Source organism: Lichenostomus cassidix, chromosome 4 (assembly GCF_008360975.1).
Source record: "Lichenostomus cassidix isolate B80296 chromosome 4, HeHo_3.0, whole genome shotgun sequence".
Lineage (NCBI taxonomy): Eukaryota > Metazoa > Chordata > Aves > Passeriformes > Meliphagidae > Lichenostomus > Lichenostomus cassidix.
The window spans coordinates 38616518-38638078 of NC_139484.1; the positions used below are offsets into that span (position 1 = coordinate 38616518).

At 37.0% G+C, this 21561-nt stretch overlaps 1 protein-coding gene across 11 annotated transcripts in view; it reads left to right on the forward strand.

The window, feature by feature from the left end:
* The window catches only part of TENM3 (teneurin transmembrane protein 3), a 410560-nt gene that overhangs the window by 99114 nt on the left and 289885 nt on the right, over positions 1-21561 (forward strand). For 9 of the 11 annotated variants that reach the window (XM_085058723.1, XM_085058722.1, XM_085058727.1 and 6 more), the window contains one exon: positions 11521-11799. The exons of the other annotated variants lie outside the window; for them this stretch is intronic. In XM_085058723.1, coding sequence (XP_084914849.1) covers positions 11521-11799 — 279 coding nt within the window. The remainder of the gene's footprint in view (positions 1-11520; positions 11800-21561) is intronic. 11 annotated transcript variants of the gene reach the window in all.

The following is a 21561-nucleotide window of genomic DNA, read 5'->3' on the forward strand; positions in this document are numbered from 1 at the left end:
CTCCAGATGTCAGTTCCAGTCACATTATATTTTTCCTCATGTGTTTCCTCATTTCTGTTGCTTTAGATTAATTGCATAAATAGAAATAAGATACTAAATATATATATATGTCATTATAATTATCAAAACAGCATTTAAAACATATTTTAAAGAATTTGAACATGAAATTATTATATGACTGGGACCATCTTGCTACTTTGGAAACCCAACTGACAAGACTAGAAGAGCAAGTATTCTTTTTTAGGAAATGGGAGCTACATGTAGGCAACATGCTTTCAGTTACCATCCATGAGAGATAAGATCTAGAGCAGTCTCCTCTTTTTCTCAATGCCCTTCATCTATTGTAAAGCTGGTTTTGTTCTAAAAATTTTAGAAGGGGATTATTTAGCCTACTCTTTTTATAACTTTTTAATTAGTTACTTCTTCGCTCTTTGTTTATAAACCCCACATGAAAGCCATGTGACAGCCATGAGCTTTTTTTTTTCTTGAAAGTAGTTTTAAGAAAGATAGTCAGTTTTGTATTACATCTTTGAGAAGATACCTAATCTTATGCTTGACAATGGCTGAAGTTCCATGAAAGACTATTTACTTTCAAAGGTACGATATGATAGTTTTTTTGTTTATGTGTTGAGGAAGAAGATGACACCTGTTTGCTTATACTTTGAAGTACCCAATTATATAGAGCAGTCTGATTTAAATGTGCTTCTGTAATTGATATAAATGTGCTTCTCTAATTGAATTCAGCAACCTAAATGCTTGTGGCTAGACAGAGGCTATTGGTGAGGGGTTGAAACTAGATGATTAAGGTCCCTTCCAACCCAAACCATTCTCTGACTGATTCTATGGTTGTGTCTTGCATTATGTCCAAGTCTCTTGCTCAATTCTGTATTAAAGCTGACAGTATGAAGTTGAATTTCTCTGTTATACAGGGAAAGAATCCTGTGCTTAGAAAATTTATATCACTTCCTGTGTGATAAAAGTACATAGGAGACTGCTATGGAAAAATATCTGAAAGTGTGGCATGACTGTGCTGTAGGTAGGAAGGACTGTAGAAACACAGAAAGTAAGCAGTATTTTTAAACTGCATTTGGAAAAAAAGATTGAAGTCATATTTTAGCAATATGAATATAATTTAAAAGATCATGAATCAAACCTGGCCTCACAAGAACTGAAAAAGTTTGTATTAATTTAGTAAGTAAAATGCAGGCATGCAAAAAATGTGTTCTATTTGCCATCAGACACATGTTAAAGGGAAGAGAGGAATATTAAAAACCTCTCAGGTAGTCATTGTTCCATTTCAAAGAATTTTGTAATTGCAGAGCAGTACATATAGGTCCTATAGAGAGATTTATGTATCATGTTAATGAGTTTTTGCACAGGAACAGCTGCTGACCCACAAGCATGGGTGGCAGAATTCAGTGCAGGTTTGTGCATGTTCGTCTTTTCTTACAAAATAGTTATAACACTGTTTGCAAACTGTGTAAATTGAAAAACTGAGTAGTAGGACACCTCTTTCTATTAGAAGATCTGATGGGGTAGTGCAGGTTTTGTTTAATAATTACTTTTTGGAAGCTTGAGTCAAATATGATTTAGACTGCAGGTGAGGTTATTTGGTCTTTTTAGATGGCAGTGAGAATGACTTCATTGTGATTATCAATCAGAAAAGTTCACTGTCAGCGAAGTCTCAAGATCAATTTATTTTTATTTTATTCCTTTCAGTTTTGCAGGAGAAACTATTCCTATGCACAGTTTTGTACCTTTACTCTTCTGGAATACTGAACTGCCTAAATTGGATTAAATGCCCTAATAACTCCTTGAAGCTGCTAGAAGAGAGGCTGAATGTACCAAATAAGTAAAGGAAAAGAATTCTTTTCCTTCACAGTATGCTGGACAACTCATACCAGGGTGCTAAAAAGTAATGCCATGTGCAGTATATTACAGTGTGTGGATATATCGCAGCTACTGTTCAGCTGCTATTCCCATGAAAATTAGATTTAGGTGCTAGAAAAATATCACCATTCAGTAAAAGAGGGATCTGAAACAGTGATATATATGCTTTGACTATTTTATTTCATTAAATAAGATATTAAACACTGTCAAGGATACATTTTTAAGACCTTAGAAACTAGTATCTTAATTGCAACTACTGTCCTAATGTAATATGACTCCAAAGTCTATTGCTTTTAAATACTAGCTGCCCAAAATGAGTTATTTGGATAACAAAATGTTTAATCTTTTTAGTCACCATAAATGTTAACTGTAGGATTAAAGGATTTAAATGGTTGTGTTTTTAAAACTAAAGCTTGGGTTCTTTTACCTATGCAAAGCAGTGGTTTTTGACTAAAGAATGTTTTTGACTTTCCACTACCTGGGCTTTACTGATGAGCTGAGTTTGCCTATTGAGTAGGCAAGTGCTTCTCAATAGAACTGAACCAGCTTGATTTGCAGGGTATTTATGTGAAGGTATGAAATAATGTATTAGAGACTTTGTGATCCCCCAATGAGCACATTAATTACCATTCAGTGACATGGCAAGCACTGTCTCTCAAAATCTAATGCAGATACTAGAATTAGTGTTTTATGTTTCCTGGCTGCAGTGCAAGATGTGTCCTGATTGTCATCATGACAGATCCTTTTTTGTTATGCTAAAACATGGCCACCTGCAGTGTCTGCCTGGTTTCAGTGGGTAACTTCTGTAGCAGCATACAGTGCCAATATGTTCTGGATAATTTTGTGGCCTTGAGCTAAACACCTAACCTTCTGCCAGAGGTGTATTTTCTTTTTTACCGTGTGTAATATAGGAATAATAACATCTACCCAGCTCACAGGCATTTTGGAAAGATTAATTAGTTTATGTTTGCAAAATGCTTTGAAGATGAAAAGCACTGCAAGTGCTTAGTAGTATTATAATCTCTCATTGCTATACTAGTAACTTCTTAAAGCAACAATAAGAAGTTAATTGGTTTTCAGGTTCCAGGTGATAAGGATCTGTTGACTTTTAAAGTTATTCTATTAGCTGCAAAATGCTACGAAGAAAAACATTTCACTTTTATTTGATTAGGAGTATATTTAGCTCACACTCAGTGATATGCACACATGCTCTAAGGTATTCATCTAGGTGAAATTGGCCCCTTGTGGGTCATGGCTTGCAGATGAGCTACACAGGTAGAGACAAAGGGTAATTCTGATTCTCCAGGGAGAAATCAGCCTTGGTTATTGGCAGTAGACTGCTTGTTCAGGCAGTTCTACACAGCCACTGCACGTCCATATGGTAGAAACCTTGTCTTCAATTAGTCCAGTTGCAAAATAGGAAAGTTCTTGCATAATGACAAAGGGTTTATAAAGTGAGCAAGAGGCATTCACAAGGATTTTCACCCTCCTGGAGAGGAAGATACTGTAGAGGGTCTGTAACTGCTCTTGTATCTTTCCATAGCTCATATACTGAGATGTATGTGCTGCTTCTGTTCATAATAAAAACTAAATGGTGGACTGGGGAGATGAATGGTCCCATACACAGCTATGAAAGATGACTTCAGTATGTTAACATCTACAGAGGGGATAAAGCTGGAAAAGTGTGCAGTTAGAGATGGGGTAAAGGGAGGAATGAGAGAGGCTGAAGAGTCCTGTCTCTCCTGTCCATTGATTTAGTGCTTAGGGCTGAGAGTCAGGGCTGGAGGCCAAGCTGTGAGTGATTGCTTATTCCATCACTGGCAAATAAATGCGTAAAGTGAAGCAGAGATGTAAAATAGGAGTAATTTCTCAGAAACTTCCTTGATGCTTTCTGAAATTAGTTTGTAAAATGTCACAACTTATGGGCTTGAGAGCCGGTACTCGATGTTACTGAGCTTATTAAAGCCAAAAGAGGAAATGGCAGAGCCAAGGGAACACATTTGCTTCAAGCTTTGTTTTTCTGCATTTTTTAAAGTGCCATAAATACTTCTGAGTGGTAAATCCTTCCACGTCTTCAGCATAATGGACATTTTGCTAGAACATCTTAAATTAAAACATTGCTACACTACATTTATTATGGGGGTTTACAGAGTGGCAAACCTTTTGGGGGATTGTGACGAGAAGTGTGAATGATAGAGGGGAAAAAAGAGGATTTCATTTCTGCAGAAGTTTTTGGGTCCATGTTCTGTGTTTTTGCTTGCATTGAGCTACAGCAGTGGTCTGAGCACCTTATTCTGTCCATGCATAGAAGAGTCAATCCATAGTTGTGGAATGCCTCTTTATGAAATTCCACAAACTGAAATGTGTCGGCAGCTTCTAATAGGCGCATTGGGTGTTTTCTTTGTACCAGTTCATAGCCTGTGAGGCTAATCAAGTTTTCTGCCATGCTGAGAGACATATCTCTCTGGGTCTGTCTGCTCACTTGTGGTGGCAGATTTGCTTTTCCCTCATGGAAAGGCATAAATAATTGTAGAGTTTTCTCACCTCCCTTTGTGGAGGAAGAGTAGTAAACCTGAGCCCTGGTTTGTGTGCATGTCTTCATGCTGCCTCCTTCCTCCTCACCTTCCTTCCCCATTTCAAGCTGTATGTCATGTCATTAGCACTGTACTGACCTTAATGTGGCACTTCATACCTGTCAGAGCTGTGCTTGTTGGCTCTTCGCAGAGTGGACATCCATCATCTCTACATTGCTTACCCTTGGGTCATATCTTTTTCATATCTATTAAATTTAGGCTTTATTCTTATTTTGTAATAAATGGATGCTCGAATGTGATGATTTGGCCCCAGGATCCAAAGATTAAGAGAGAGGCCAAAAACATCTATACTGTCATTCTGCTCATGATCAAGACTTTGTGTTCTTTGATACTCATGGAATTGTATTTCTTTTCTAAATCCACAAATCCCTTTTTCCCCCCTCTTGCAGCCCATGATTGGGACAGCTGTGCTGGTTTCTCTTAATTTACTTTGTATATTATATAATCATAGTAATAAAATCAGATTTTAATTTAAATCCCCAAATTTGGAGCCATAATGTTTAAATTATTAATTCATTTACTGGAACATGTTTGCTTCAAAGCTTTGAATTCTGCAATTGTGAAATTATCTTCAGCTGTCTTTAATCTTACTCTGTGGTAACTTCAGAAGGGCTTGATGAACAGCCCTTTATCTTTATACTGGTTTAAGAAGTGCTGCTTATGTTCTAGTCTGAGGATTAGGACTGAAGATTCCCTGCCACCTCAAGCCTAACCGGGAGTAATGTTATGAGTTTCCCGTACTGCACAGGAGGGTCTGCATGTTTGAACCATAGTTTGGAAGACCAGTGGCAAGAAGATACTGTGTTTCATTCACATAAGTCCTTTTCTGTATCTGAAAATAAAAACTTTCCCAGGCTATCTTTTCAATCTTCTCCTTGTGATTCCATAGTAATAAAAATACATGTCTGGTTTAAATATTAAGTTTTAAATACTTTATTTCTCACAAATATGCAAACACATATGTGTGATTTTTACTTTTTTTTCCCCCTATGAATTGACTTAGTTTTTCAGTCTTGCATGAAGCTCTTCTATCAAGAGTAGCACAATAAGTAGAGTTCAGAGAACTCACAGTATCTGGCACTAATATTTTCAGAAGTCACCAAGACCATGACTTATGTTACCAAACACTTTTAAAAGTCCATAAGGAATGTGAGAACTGTGTGATTAACATTTGTTGAGAATAACATGCATTTGAAAATTATATGCACACTTGATGAGATTTAATATATTTCAATGCTCTTAGTTATTATGTAGTTTACTGGATATATTAGAGAAGCAACTGTCTTTCATATGGATCTTACAGCTCCACTCTAAATCAGATAATGACAAGAAAAGGAGGTTAAGATGGAAAAGTGAATAGAGCGGAAAGGTCAAGAAAAAGAGATTAAAAGGTGACAAGGAAAATGGTTGTGATGAGTGAAAAGAAAAACACAGGAATAAGAACAGGAGGAAAATGTGATACAGTGGATTAGGATGGTTTAAATTTCACAGATAATTTTCACAAAAGCAAAAGAGAAAATCAGGCTGAAGTAATAACAACAAAATACTACACCAAATCAGAAAGAAAATGTTAACATAAGCAAAGCTCATTACGTGTCAGTCTTCACTGCAATTTCTTGCATCCTAGTGAACAGAATTCTGCACGTACAGCTTTGAAAACTCCTTTCTACTAAATATATTGTGAAGGTTGTGTGACAGAATAGATGTATCACATCTATTAGTCATTCTCTCTTTTGTGTAATTGCATTCTACCCACCTCACATTCTGACTTCTGGAGACAGTGTTTGTACACTTCTTGTCAGAGTTTTCTAGAGCATCCAAAGTACCTGCTTTGCTATTTTTAAAAAAAAATCATTGTTATTCGTTTTCAGCAAATATGTTATCCTACTGTACATTTATTTCCGTGTTCTTCCTCTCAAGACCTTTCTTTACAAAGGACCTCATTGTAAGTGTGAGCTCTGCATAAAGAGCTTCAATAGGAAAAATGTATCCCCTATATAGTGTCTAAATATGGAATAAAAAGCAAGTAAGTGCTTTTCCCATATCAAAGTAGCAGAAAACACTATGGTCCTTGCAGTAACACTTCAGTAGCAGTGCTGTTTATACAATAAGCTTATATGATCAAAGTTCTGTTACTGAGGATGCATTTGTATGCAGAAATTTGCAGAGAGAAAATAAAAACTAGAGAAAGATATTTTTCCTCATTTGCTTCCTAAATATATGTAACTACTTGATTTTAAAAAAATCAAATTAAGTAGCACATCAAGAAAATGTAAGCGAGAAGTTTGGTTCTCCTAAGGACCATGATCATAGTTTTGCATCTGTACAGCTTTAGTTGTTTCACAGTTTTTCTAAGTTTAGTATAAGTATTTTTGTCATGCATTATCACATGGTGATTATAGGGAAAATGTGCTTGATTTTTAAATGGCACAAATGTGTTCTACACTGATAGAAGAAGGTAAAATACAAAGGAAGAATAGATTAGAAAGGGAACTGACAAGTAATGAATGATGCAGAGACAGCAGATATGACATGAAACATTATCAGGAGCCAAACTGAACAGAATTTTGAGTATGAACTTGAATGTGTTTGGGACCTCTGCCTTGTTAGTACTGTGTCCATCCTGTTAGGACAAAACCAAAGTCAGCAAAGGCACTCAGATTATAATTCCTGTGGTTTAAAAGCTAGGGGACTTGGGTGCATTTCTGTGCTAACTAGGCAGGTGCTTTTGAGCTTTTCACATTTTTTTTTCTATAGTCTATTGTTGCTAAAACCTGACTTGTCAATTTATCAGTGGTTAATGAATTAGTAAGGACAGTGCTGATGGCTAGAGATGCTGACAAATTTTCTTTTGGCAACTTTTGTTCATTCCTTCTGTTTGTTTCTTTCACCTTTTCATGGTTTTTAAGATAATATCTCTGTGTTTACATTTAGTATAGATCCAGCTTAAAGCAGACACTGACAACTGAAGAACCATGGGACCTTTCCTTTTGTTAAGTAGTCCTCTTCGAAAACCCATTTCCACAGATAACATTTCCAGCTTAAGCTTCAAGTTGTTATGGAGGTCTTTGAAGGACTTCCCCAAATTAGCCCAGGGAAACAAACATAGCACAAGTGCAGCAAGTTTCCATTTAATTCCAGCTTTTTTTCTTAATGAAGCTTTATGGCTTCATGAAGAACTACGGCATTTCTGCATACATCAAACTTTCTTATAGCGGCATTTGATAAAACAAACAACAAAAAAACTACAAAAAAAGCCCTAGCGCATTTCTAGACAATGTAACTTGTGTGATTCTGGCAGAGAAATATATATGTACACATTATATTTTAAGAATAATAATTCTATATATAGACATATATCTATTGATACTATGTTGGTATCATTTTTTGTGTAACTGATGTAGTTAGGGAGGTGCACCAGTGCTACGTGGATCATTGCTTACACAGTGAGTTGCAACATAACAGGTAGGTGTATGGTCACTGTTGGCAAATGCTGTGTTTTTAACAGTGCACAGGCTTTTGGAAGTTATTTTAGAGTTATTAATTAATAGTTAATAGCTAATTAATTAGCTTTGCTCATCTGCACAAATGGAGGATATCAGCAGTCCTTACAATACCCATAAATTGATATTCCTAGCCAAGAGAAGTACAGCATCTAATAATTGAGTGGTAGTAAACAGCAGTATTTTCAGTTTTTAAAGCTAAACATCATGACATATCATCCCAAATAGTCCAAAACCCCCAAAGGTGTCTCCAGAACAAGTCTCTTTGAAATGTATCTGATTTTGTTTCTACTTTTCACTTCATATGTTTTTAAAGGAAAGAAAAGAACCCCACAAAGCATTATAGCTATCTGTTTATCTGTACCTCCATCTCCTTCTCAGGAATTGGTTTACTACAATGGCCAAGATGTTTTTAAGTCTTTATGAATTCTTGAGGCACTTACTGTCAATGAGCGAAATTCCAAATGGTAAAATTTAAGAAACCAATGAGTAAATCCCTCACATGGAAGTCATTCTGGAAAGATTAATTAGAAAGTCTATGAACACAAGAAGAGTATCCTCACTTTGTGCTCTTTTTTCTCACTGAGCTCCTACAACCTCCTTTACAGCTTTTGATTCTATTTCGTAGTGTTGTTCATTATCAGGTAAAAGCGCCCAGCTAGTCTGCTACCCACTAGGTCTGCATCCCAGCTGTATTCAGCTTCCTGTGGATCCTGTAGGATTTCCTGTTTTCATTGTTAAGAAACCTTAAGATGATGTAAAATTTTTCTATCATATATGTATGATTTCCTTTGGGATTTGAATTTTTGCATTTCTACACAAATAATAAACATTTTATTTTTTCATGTCGGCTTTTCTGTTTGGTTTTTGTGGGTTGTTAGGGGTGTGTTTTGTTTTGTTTTTTCATTTGTGTAGGCAACTTACATGGACTACAATCCTCTTAGTGAAGCTCTTAGGAAGGCTTTAAGTCAGAAGATTATGTAGCCTGATGATTCTAAAGCTGTTACAACATTTCTGGGCTATGTTGTAAAACTTCTCAGTGTAGTGAAAAGCTGTAATATATTGAATGGGATGAGAGAGCAATATTCAAACGTCCCGTCCCCCCCCCCCTTCTGTTTTGGCTGTGCAATGCCATTTTATGGGGTTTTTTACCATTCACAAGAAGGGGGGAAAAGAAGATATTTTATGTGGTGGTAGGCTATTGTAAACTTAAAGCAAAAAATCCATTAATAGATGGTAGGTAGTATGTTATGCCTGAGACCAAGTCTCCTAGGAAGCTCGCGGAAGATGTTCTGGAATGCCTCAGGTAGTTTCTCTTAAGTGTTTATGACGAAAAGGGAAGTGTGTGTTTGTCCTTTCAAACTGCTGTGCTCACGCAGTTGTGTCTGAGCGCAGAGAGGTGTTTTTGAAGTGGGGGAGCACAGGCTGTGTGCTGCAGGCTGCTGGAAGAGCTGCAGGTTGTGATGCTTCCCTGCTGCTGCCACTGGTCTGACCGTGGCTCAGGAGGCAGCGTCTGGGTCTGTCTGCACCCTTCCTTGCCTTCACATCTCAGCACAAGGAGGCTGTGGGGGCCATGGGCATAACACCTTGTAGCATTGAAGTCAACAGCCGTTTTGCTACTGACTCAAGTAACCTTGTCTATTTTTTGGTCAAAAATACCTCCTTCCTTTCAATTTTGCTTCTCAAACCCCTCTTTTTAGAATAAATAAAATGCTGCATGTGCAACTGTGTACACACCTTAGCTACTCCATATGTGTGTAGAGACACCTGTGCACATACACATGCGCACAGATGCTTCTCCTGTATTTGTATCTGACTTCAGGCAACTGTTTGGAAATGTAGTTTCACATACTAATGTGCCAAAATCATAAACTAGTGTTCTAGACTATCACCCTTAGTATATATCCACCAAAATGCAAAATAATAAGCATTTTAGACACTTTACTACTTTCAGTTCTGACCCTATTACCACTGGGCGGTTTGTTTGGCCTGTTTCCTTCAGTGATTAGTTTCAGCTCTCATAAAACCCAGAAATTCACATGGCCTGACAGCTTTAAAAAATGACTAAATATTGTTGGTGTGTGCATGGTAATCCCCTTTCTTACACCTTTGACACTGTTCAGACATAGTCATAGATATGCTTACTCCTTTATATTTACCTCCCCAGCTATATTTTCATTGAAATGTCTATTCACCGCTTCATAATAAGTAGTTTGGTTTGTACCTAATTGTGGTAACTGATTTTCGTTATTTATAAAAGTCATTGTCAGAATTCATTTATGGTTCTGACTGTTAAGAAATTTGCCACAAAAGCTTCAGGTGACTGCAGCAATAAAATAATTAACTGGATCACTTAAAAAAATGTTGACGTCCAGTGCATTAACTCCTAATATTTCAGGAATTATTTGCACTTCTGTATTCATACTTCTGCAATTCTATCACTTTCTCATGGATGGAATTCTGTTCTTGATATGTTATAAGCTTTAATTATCTTGCTAGTGTGCTTTCATGTTAAATGACTAATTATGGAGAAATTAGGATGCCTGTCAGATTCAAAAATTGAATGTGTCCTAATTTGTTCTTAGAGCTATGAAATAATTGTGGGCTAGGGTGGAATAGTATTACGGATATAGGTATGCAAAGGAGCTTGCCAAGTGTCTATATATCATAGAATGTCTTAAATCTACAGACATAAAACTAGGATGAAGACACAGCCATTAAAAAGGCAGTCATTTTTGAGTGTCGCATAATTTAGACACTCTAAGTTATTGAAGTGTCACAAGTTTATTACACCTAATTTATTAATACAATCATTTGGGATTCACTTATGTCTCTTGCTCTGCCCCGAAACAGGCTAAAAGTCTGTTAAAATGCACAGACTCTGCTTCAGCAGTAAAAGTGTAAAATGCTTCTCAAAATACAGTGACATGAAAAATAACAATTTTACAGTACTACTTGCAGGTAACAGGTGGCCATGCTTCTGTTTATTTGTATTTGTGTATTAAAGTAGGGCAGAGAAATCTAATCAAAACCAAGTAAGTTTTGTTCCTCTTTAGCTTTTCCCTTGCCACATTAGGTGACATTTGTATGGGGAGAACAGCCTCTTGCTTTGGTCTCTAACGAGGACAAGAAAAAAACCCTCCCCAAAACCAACCAACCAACTAAAAATCCTGACAAATACTTTGCTAAGTGCTTTTATGCTTTGAAAAATGTATTTTTTTTAGAAAGAGAAAGTTTATCATTTATTTTTAATTCTTTCATGTCCGAATTGGCTTTTCTTAGTTAGCAGGTTCTGTTCTGTTTGTTTGCTACCCAGGATCACTTTTAATGTGTTTAAGCAGCTGACAAAATAGTGCTGAGGAGAGCTGGAGACAAAAGAATCCACTTGATTGTAATACAGGTGGAGTTTTGACAAAACACCTTATGTGATATCTGAGACAATTATACACATGAAGAGTTTTTACTTTAAAATTCTTTAAAATAAAATAATTAAAAATTTCTCACCTTTTGTTATCTTTTTTTCCCCTAATCAGGACAGAATTTTACCCTAAGGCAGTTAGGAGTTTGTGAACCAGCAGCTCGTCGAGGACTGGCATTTTGTGCGGAAATGGGGCTCCCCCACAGAGGTTACTCTATCAGTGCAGGGTCAGATGCTGATACTGAAAATGAAGGAGTGATGTCTCCAGAGCATGCCATGAGACTTTGGGGCAGGGGGGTCAAATCAGGGCGCAGTTCCTGTCTGTCGAGCCGTTCCAACTCAGCCCTCACTCTGACTGATACCGAACATGAAAACAAGTCCGACAGTGAAAACGGTAAGTTCTTATGCATATGCCCATATATAAATGAATGTTTATTTGCTGTTTTGGCTGACACTCAGTAATTTTAAATCATTGAAGGAATGGCCTTGAATTATTTACCTTCTCTTTTCTTTCCCCCTCTCCTCTTCTTAGAAAAGTAAATATTCAGTATCAGTCTGAACTAATGCAACCTTTGGGTGTGATGCTTTAGCTGTAATTTTGAAAGAGTTTAATCACAAAAAAAGATTAGTTCTGTATTATCTCAGGCCATGTCACCTGTTACCCTCTGGGCAACAGCTAAGTGGTGATAAAGTTACTCCCCAGGTTAGTTTGCATTCAAAAATTTCATTGTAAACTGTTCTTCAAGACATCTTGGAGAAGTTGCAGAATCTTAAAATGGATGAATGAACTCAAAGAATAGCTTATTAACAGGGCTCATGTGATTGAAAAAGAAATTTGATTGTGCTTTAAACTTCTTAGCTGATGAGAGCAATTGGAATTGTGGTGAAGAGGGACATGTGGCCTTTGATGTGCCTGGGGGACTGGATTACTGTGCAATTAAAATCTGCAACAAAAATCTTAACAGCAGCTTTGTAGGATGTGGGGTATGACCATTGTATATTAAGTCTTAGAGTTTAAATGAAAATAGGTTAATACAATTGACTGATTCATTTTTAAAGCTTTTCAAAGTTTTTTACCTCCTCTTGAGGTTATGAACAGAATCTAATGTGGTGTTAAATGCTAACTTTACCAATCTTAACTTTTGATTTGCAGAAGATTCTCAGCTTTGCTAGAATTAAAACAAAATTGTTCTTCTATTAACTTCATGACTTTCTATGTGAAAAATTGAGAAGAGGAATAAAGAAAAATGAGTAACAATGACAATTTTTGATAGCTATTGCCTGCATGTCTACATATCATTTTAACTAATTTATTAAACCTGTCTGATCAGCTGTACAAAAATTAGAGCAATTTTATTGCTGTCCTTTGGCAATGACTGTAACACATGGTGGGAAGCAGCTATGTAGGTATGTATGTATGATAATCCTTAAACAATTAATGCACTTCTATTTTAAACTACAAGCAGTAAGTTCAGTCCTTCCTATTTTTATTTTAACTTCAGTTTGAGAAACCAAACCCAAAGCTGTAATTTGGTGTTATTAGTACTTGCTTTTCCTCTGGTGGCTGTTTCTACCTGAAGATGCCTGTGCAAAACCACTGTCTTGAATGGGACCCTCCTTCTGTATTGGATTTAACCTGCATGGTACCTGAGCAGACAGCTCTCAGTGTTCACAGGTGTCTTGTGTCATGCTTGGAAAACTTGTTTTGAGTCAGAGGCAACTTCTGAAAGGGGAGGACAGAAGTACTTGCCTACCACCTTTTGGCAATGGACTTTCTGTGAGATAACGATTGATATTTCAGCTTCAAAGCAGTCTAGAACAAGTTGTTGAGCAGTCCTGTGATTTTGAAAGGTCTATGGTGAAACAAATTCTCTTGACCCTTTTGTAAAACCCTTAGTTATTGATCTTGAAAATACATATGTATATATACATATATGCACACATACACTATTTCCATAGAAAGTCTTACCTTTATGTTACCAAAGAAGTGACTGCTTCAGAGGTACCAAAGGTTTGGTATACTTTTCAGTAAATCTTATATTTACAAATTTTTTAAAAGGGAGTTATCTGATTACAATGTGCTGAAAACATCCTCCATCAGATGAAAGTTAGTTTGTTTTTACATGTGTGAGAAGACTGTGATTGTGTTAAAAAATACATCATTCTGCAGCGGTTAAAATTATGCAAGGAATGTCTGGTGTTTGATACAACTTCAACAAAGAGTTTAGCCACTAAAAAGGATTGCGGTTGATTTATTTATTAATAGGGAGGCCAGCAGTCCAACTTAAGAATTTACTGGGACTGCTGTGAAACTAATGAAATTTTGATGGCTTGAGAGTTCCCTAGGGTTGTGAAACATCTATAACTTGGACCATGTCACGGGTCGCCGTTTCAGTGGAGATGTTAAAATGGTGAAAAGCTTAATCTTCTTTGGTATTACAAATGATTTTATACACCTCGTTGGAACTCAATATGTTTAATGCTTGCAACAGAACAGAAAATATAATTTAAAGCCAGGGAAACTGTATCGCCCTGGCAGGTGCAGGTGCTCTAATCAAAGGACTGAACTGCAGGTGGAAGTTTTGTTAATTTATGGCCTAAAGTTAACAGCTGAGCCAGTATACTGTTAAAATCTGACAAATCTGATAATGCTTTGAAACCAAAGTGAGAGTTACAAGTCCTCTGTACTGCATCCCCCCCTGCTGTATGTCAAAGATTCCTGACTGAATTTTGATGGAATTGTTTTGCAGGTAAATGCATTTGTATGCAGCACGTTTAAGGTGAAAAAGGAGCAACTGGTTATGATGGGCAAAGCACAGCATCACTAGATTGTATTTCCCTCACCTAAAGGCCTCAGTGTTTCAGCAATCCCACTGTTCCCCCAGTAAAACCATTCTCTGTTTAAATAGTGCATTGCCATCATCAGGCCTTGGAGTTAATTGGACTTGTCAAGATGATGAGAACTTTGACTTATCCTACAGGTTTGTGATCTCAGGATTAACAATTTGCTGAATGTACTTAATCTTGGAAGGTTTAGAAGTGTCTTTAAACAAATAACATTACACAGGATCAAGTTGCAAAATTTTAAATACATTAAAAATGTACTGTGACTGCTAGCAGATTTTTTGGGCTTTTTTAATTTTCTTTAGAAAACAACAGAACATGTATCAAACATAAAAATACATGTATTCTCACATCAAAAGTTGTTTTAGGATATTGCTCGGTAAATAATTCTGAAGAGAAATATTTTTCTTTGACTTCATTCAAGTTCCATATATGACTCTTGGCGTCATATTCTGAGAGATTTGTCATGTCAGCCTCCCTGAAGGAGGACCTGCATCTGTTAACCTGGGCAGCCAACCAGCATCACGTACAGTATGAAGTATCAGTTGCAGCACACTGAGCACGCACATGCTTTTTCAGGCTTTCTTCTCCATTCTCATTGCAAGTTATTTCATAAATGCTGCATCAAGAAATTTATGTTGGTAATTGTTCTAGGAGCTGTTCCTTTGAAATACAAGCAGCCTGTCTCTTACACGCTTGCCAGTAACTTTATGTTGTTAAGCTGTTCTAAGATTACTATGGCTTGTCTTTTAAACTGGATAAATATTCCAGCAGACTGTGAGCTAGAAATTGTAGTTAGGCTCCAAATGGCCCATTTGCTTAAAGGGTCAATATATTTTTAAGGTATCTTAGAATCCACTTCTTCAGAATTCCCTATATTTAAATTATTTTTAAACACATTAAACTGCAATCCCTGACTTAATGAGACATCAGAAGGTTAATAAGCGAAACATGAAAGTTAATTGAGCAAGTTATTCCAGAAGTGCAGTGCCCTATTATTTATTTATTTATTTATCTCTGTAAAATTATATAACTAGTTTTTTATGCACTTTTTGTGAGCTGGCCTGAAAGTCAGGCTGTGGTAATGGCTCTGATTGGAAAATCTCTCTGATAAGACTTTGGTCAAGTCCATGTCACCTTTTACTCCTTTGGAAGCAGCAGAGATGGTGCTTCTGAAGAAAACATTGGGCACTCCAAATACATGCATGCCACACAGCTGACTGCCCCAAACTACCTGGGCACACAAAGTAGCTCTGAGGGCGCTAAAATGTGGGTATTTATTTTTTTGTTTAGTGAAAGCTTTGCACTCATGGTCTAGAAAACTAGAGGAGATCAGGATGTAGCAAAATAAAAAGAATAAAGAAAGAGAGGGAGTCTAAGTTCATGGCCTCAGGCAGTCATTCTGAATTGATTAGATAAATGGTTTGAAACTTGGACCAATTTTTCATGGATACAGAAAAGTAGGTATTGCTGGTAGAGTGTTTATTGCTGAGGGTTTCTATAAGGAGAAAATATCACTTTATCAGCCTTGTGGGCACCTACTTGCTTCCTCTCCAGCTTCAGACAGTTTCTGAAGATAGCATTCTTGTGAACCTAATACTCTCTTGTCCTTCCAGAATGATGAATTTACTGGCATTCAGATCTCTGAAACCCAAGAAATACGTTGGTAAGATATTGTCAAGACATTTTAATCTGTTGTGTCTAACCCAGTTCATTTATAACATATAATTGAACTCTGCATTATTAAATAATGCACATAGTTCAGGAAGTAGAGTTACATGTTTTCACCCATTTAACATCTTTCTTTATGCTAAGGCACAAACCTTGATTTAAATGAACCCTGTTGAATAGTAGCTGCACCTGCTAGCCAAATGCTGAGCCTACTGATCAAAAGCAGCCACATAGCTGGTGAATTAATCCTCATCTTACTGCTATACCACCAATTACAATTTCTTCACTCTTTCCCACAGATTTCCATCTAGCAATTGCCTGCTCCTCATTAAGCATGCCAATATGTCTTAAATCTTGCTTTGCTGCCAATAAAATTCATGACCAGGAAATCAGTCTGTTTTATTTTTAACAGAAGTCTGCTCTGAAATAATATTTAATATCTAAATAGGCATACAAATTTTGCTTTGGTTACAGAGACATAGAATAGAAATCCATAAACAAAAGTAATGATCTGTTTTTCTGAAACATTGTAAGTTTTCTATAGTTGGGCCAATTTTCAGATTCTATGATAGTAGTCTGTGGATATATTTCAGTTAATAACCTTCTTAACATTCATTGCTAATGCAACTGAAAATCACATTCATAATTCCTTTGGCTAGTGGTAGCCGAAGAGGCAACAACTGGGCTGACCTTTTTGCAGTAACTATTTGAGATCTCCTGGGTTTCATAGGTTTGAGTGTCACTGAACTTGCTGTTGAGAAGAGGCATGGTATTCCAAAAGACTGTCTCAACGATGCTTTCATGATGGAAGTCTAGTATAGACCATCAGGCCAGAGGATGAACCTCTTTGGCAAGACTTAGACGAATTTGCTGCTGTGCAGGAACTGTAGGTTTAACAACAGCTGATAGCAATAAAAATAGAATTGGGATCTGCAAGGAAAAACAAATCAAAGCAGAACATTTTAGAGAATTCACTCATGTCTCTTAAGCTTATAAATCTTTCTAATGTTTAGGAGCAGTGAAAGAGGTGTTTAAAGACTGTCACATCTCAAGATTTCTCCAGATATTTGAATTTCAAGGAAAGAAAAACCATGCAGGAAAAGGAAGGTCAAATTTCTGCAGAGAAACTTGCAGAGAAACTTGCAGAGATGCTTCAGGAGGACCTTGGGGAGATCCAGGCATACAAATAAAATTTGAGACATAATCAGTAAAAAAGTAGAGTTGTACAGAAACATAAATACAAAATAAAAAAAGGGAGTTGAAAAGTTGGAAAAAGTGGGAGTTGATTTATTACTTAACAGTGAAAGAAGACTATATTGCAGATATGTTTTCTGGTTGTTTCTGGTTTTCAGCATTTGCTACCTGAGTAACTGATCACAGAGCTAATATTTATACTCTTAAATAAAGGATTAGAGGTTACTTGAATGTATAAAGTTTGTCCTGCGTGTATAGAGTGTCTACAGCCTCTGGGCTTTTTATGATTCATGCATGAGAAATCATTGATGATGGATATGGTTCTGGAAGGTAAAAACAAACAGGACAACTTCAGAAGAGGCAAAGAGAAAGGAGGAGGAACCTTACTAATCAGATAGACAGGAAACACCCTAGAAAAAGGATTGTAAACAATTTATGTGTTATAATGAGCAAGAGGAGAGATTATACATCATCTTGGGGCAATTGTTCTGGTGCTTAACCAACTTCATTGTGATTTTTTTTTCCCCAGTTCTATCTAATCAGGGTATCCCTTGCTGCAGTTGGGACCATTGTGTGGGGTAGTGGAAGACCAAAGTTAGATTTCCATCTTTTGCCTTTCAGGCTCACTGAACTTCTCCTGGATTTGTATGCTTCAGCACTCCAATCATCATGGGCAGTCTTCACCGACTTCATTCCAGTTTGTCAGTGTTGTATTGCCAAGCCCCAAACAGAATATTGTCATCTAGATGTGGGCTTCAAATGCTGAATAAAAGGGACTAATCAGTTCCCAGGGTGTGCTGGCTCCATTTTTCTGAATGCAGCTCAGTATGTGGTTAGGCCTTATTGTTGAAAGGGCACACTGCTGAACTTGTCTGTGTTGACTGCCCGGGTCCTTTACTGCAAAGCTGCTTTCCAGTGTGCGCCCAGCTAGTACTGTTAGATGTTGTCTCTCTGCCTTTGAAATTCATGAGGTTTTTTTGGCCAATTCTTACAGCCTGTTGAGATCCCTTCAAAAGGCAATCCTGCCCTGCAGTCTGTTGATCGCTCTTTCCAGCTTGGTGTTCCATCTTATCCATTCTCAGTGTTAAATGCAGACATAGAACAGCATCAATCCCAATATTAGCTCCCAACAAATGCCATTAATGTTGACCAACAGTTATCCTTTGCGCTGCAAAACACCCATCTTTCAGCCTCTTCATACAACCAGTTTTCCACAAAATATTCTTTGTAGCTCACCCATTCAGTCCATCTCTCCCCAGCTTGGCTACCAGGATACTATGGGAGATCATATTGAAAATCTTGCTAAAGTCAAGAAAGACAGTATCTGCTGCTTTTCCTTTGTCTGCTGAGACAATTTGCTGTTTGCAGAAAGCAGTCAGGTTGTTAGGGTATGATTTGCCTTTGGTAAATAAATGTTAGCTGTTCTCATTCCCTTTTTTTTCCTGGAGGCCAATCTTGGCATGTGAAGATAACTACAGCAATATTTGTTCCATCAGCTTCCTTGGGAGACTGGGGTGAGGCTGACTGCCTCTGCCTCCTCATATACTCCTTGCCCATCTTGAAGATAACATGACTTTTGTCTTCTAAAGACTCATCTGGAGCTTTCCCCCATTGCCATTACATTTCAAGGACAGTGGCCTTCCAATGACATTGGTCAGCTCTGCCAGCACCAGTGGATGCTGTGAGTCTGGGCCCTTGGACTTGTGTGTGTCCAGCTTGCAAAAGTGGTGCTTAACAGCTCCACTTCACAGCACTCTTCCTCTGCAGTGCGAAGGGCTTCTCAGCCGTTGTTGAGCTTTGGCTTCTCCATCCCCCATCCTGCATGTCTGGGAAACATTTCTGTTTCCTCCTGGGTAGCCATCACCTCAAGGCCACAGTGGTTGTTGTACAGTGGTGTTTTCTGAGGTATGTGAGGGTTTCTTGCACAAATTTATGATGTGTCTTTGTATACATGTATTTTACTACTGAAGTAATCCTGCTACTGCACTCAGTGCAGTGCTAAGACAAAAGTGCTGTGTCTCCATGACTGGTTTGGGGCTACCTTCTGAGGAAAACGCCAGCCAGTTGGAGGCCTAGAGGAAGGTTAACAAGCATGAGCAGAAGTTTTAAGTACACCATACTAGAAGAGATTGGGAGAGCTCAGCCTGCTGCACCCGGAGTGTTCTGTCTAGATACTGCTGCTGTTATAAAGGCCACAGATGGCAAATAGGAACAGAGGCAAGCAGTGCAAATAGCAAAAGGTAGAAGTTAGCTCAGACAGTGGCATTCTAAGAGTGACTCAGTGAAAGAGATTGCTGGGAGCCCTGCAGATATTTAATCATCTAATGTATTTTCCAAAACAGTTTTTATATGCTGGTGTAGTTGCTGTCAGTCCTTGAGGAAGAGGGTGCACAATAGAAATTCTTCACTTCCTTTCTGGTTTTGTTTTTTGTGAATCAAGCGTCTACTCAAGCCTAAATTCAGTCAGGCGGAAGCATGTTGAGAAAGTTAAGCCTATAAAAATGTTGCTCTGCAGTTTAATATAATATTAATATTTATATATTGTTTTTCTCTTCTAATTGGAAATTGCAAACTTTTCATAGAGTTTTTTCTCTCCTCATTTTAAGTGTGATATAAAAATATTGCTCTTCATTTCCCCTAAACAATGTGTGTTCTGCTGGATGTACTTGTGTGAGGATTTAAATGTGAGATTGCCATAAGAGAAAAGTATGCTTTGCGCATCTGTAAATGGATCATCTCTGCTGTTTTGATTTGGAATGTGGTTTTGATGTCCTTGAAAAATCACAGTGGTAGGAGTAAATTGTTTTAATTAATGAATTAGAGAGCAACAAATTTGCTGAATCAGGATTATCAACGTAATTATTACTGAATAAAAAAGAGGAAAAAAACCCTGTCAAAACTGTGAGATTATTTGGTTATCATTAGAAAACAAGTTTCTCAGTTATTACTTTCTTAATTTCATATATAGGTATGTGGATATAGGGGTGGGGGTGTGTATACACACCTATATCTATTTATTCATCAGCTAAAACCAAATGAATTGCAGAGGTAAAGTCTAAATAGTAGTGATTCTATATAAAAAGTAGGATTATTAATATTCAGTTGTTTTAAATGTGTTTTTTAAGATTAATTTTTACTTGAAATAGGATTTTAATTGCATTTACTTGTGGAATTATGTCATATTGAGAAATAATCTAGTAATGATTTCAACCTTAAAGTAAATATGAGCTGTGCTATTATCAATAATAATTAGAGGTAACAGCCTTGGTATGCTAGTCAAATAACAGCTAGAGAAAATTGTCAAGATGATTTTTTTTTTTTTTGGTACAAAAAGCTGCAAAGGCTTCTGGAATAGACAGTTCTTGAACTCTTGTTAAAACCATGTAAAGACTTGATTTGATGTTTTCTGGATAAAGGATTTTTTTTTCTGATTCAGATGAGAATTCACTATAAAATTAAGTTTTGAGCCAGATTTGAAAATTAATTTATTTTAAAATTATTAATATGTGGATTGAACTGATCAGAACTTTTTTGGGTCTCTATAATATACTGCCTGACATGTCGGCAAAATTTAAAAGGTTTTTTTTCTTGATTTAAGGTAAGAAGAAGATGAAGGTCTTAGGAAAAAAACGCTTGTTAGGAAGTTGTGGGTTTCATTTTTATTCCACACTCTCCCCTTCATTCAGTATACCATTGTATTCCTAAATTATATCAGATTTGTGTTTAGCTATCTATTGTTTTCACTTGTATGTTGTAGAGAAGAAATGTTGTAGCTCACTGAAACCGGGACTAATAATTGTTGGGACTTTTTTCACTCCTCCTTAGAAACATTCAGTGGAAAGGCCTTTGATGCCTGCTGTGACCATTGTGGTTTAGTCCAGGTTTCTGTACAGTGCATGGAAATTTGAAAAATTCTTTTCAATATCTTATTTCAGTATCTTTGGTTTTTGCTTCTTTTTTCTTTTTTTAGATTTTACAGTTGTGAACTCACAGCATCAGGTTAGGAAAGGGGACCAACGTAAATTAATTATGGATTAAATTACAAATATGCAAATGTTTAGTAGGTGTGTATATCTCATATCTGCTGTAATAACATCCATAATAGATAACAGTTTTCTCATAGTTGAAGATTCCGTGCAGCTGCTATGCCAGATCTGTACTGCTGCTGGTGAATCCCTCCCTGGGGTACTGTGCCTGCTGACTAGGTACATCTGAGAGAAACTGGGAGCAATTCCATCTCTAGTGCAGAATTCACGATAGAAAAAGAAGCTACTGACCTGGGAAACCCTGGTTTGGAATTGTCAGGCCACAACAGAGTAGAGACCAACCACAGGCTGTTTTTCTAGTTGACTATTTTATGGTCCTTTTGTCCTTGTGGTGAAATAGATACATAAATGTGTGTATATAGCCATGTATGTGCATCCATAGCCATCCTTACAACACCTTT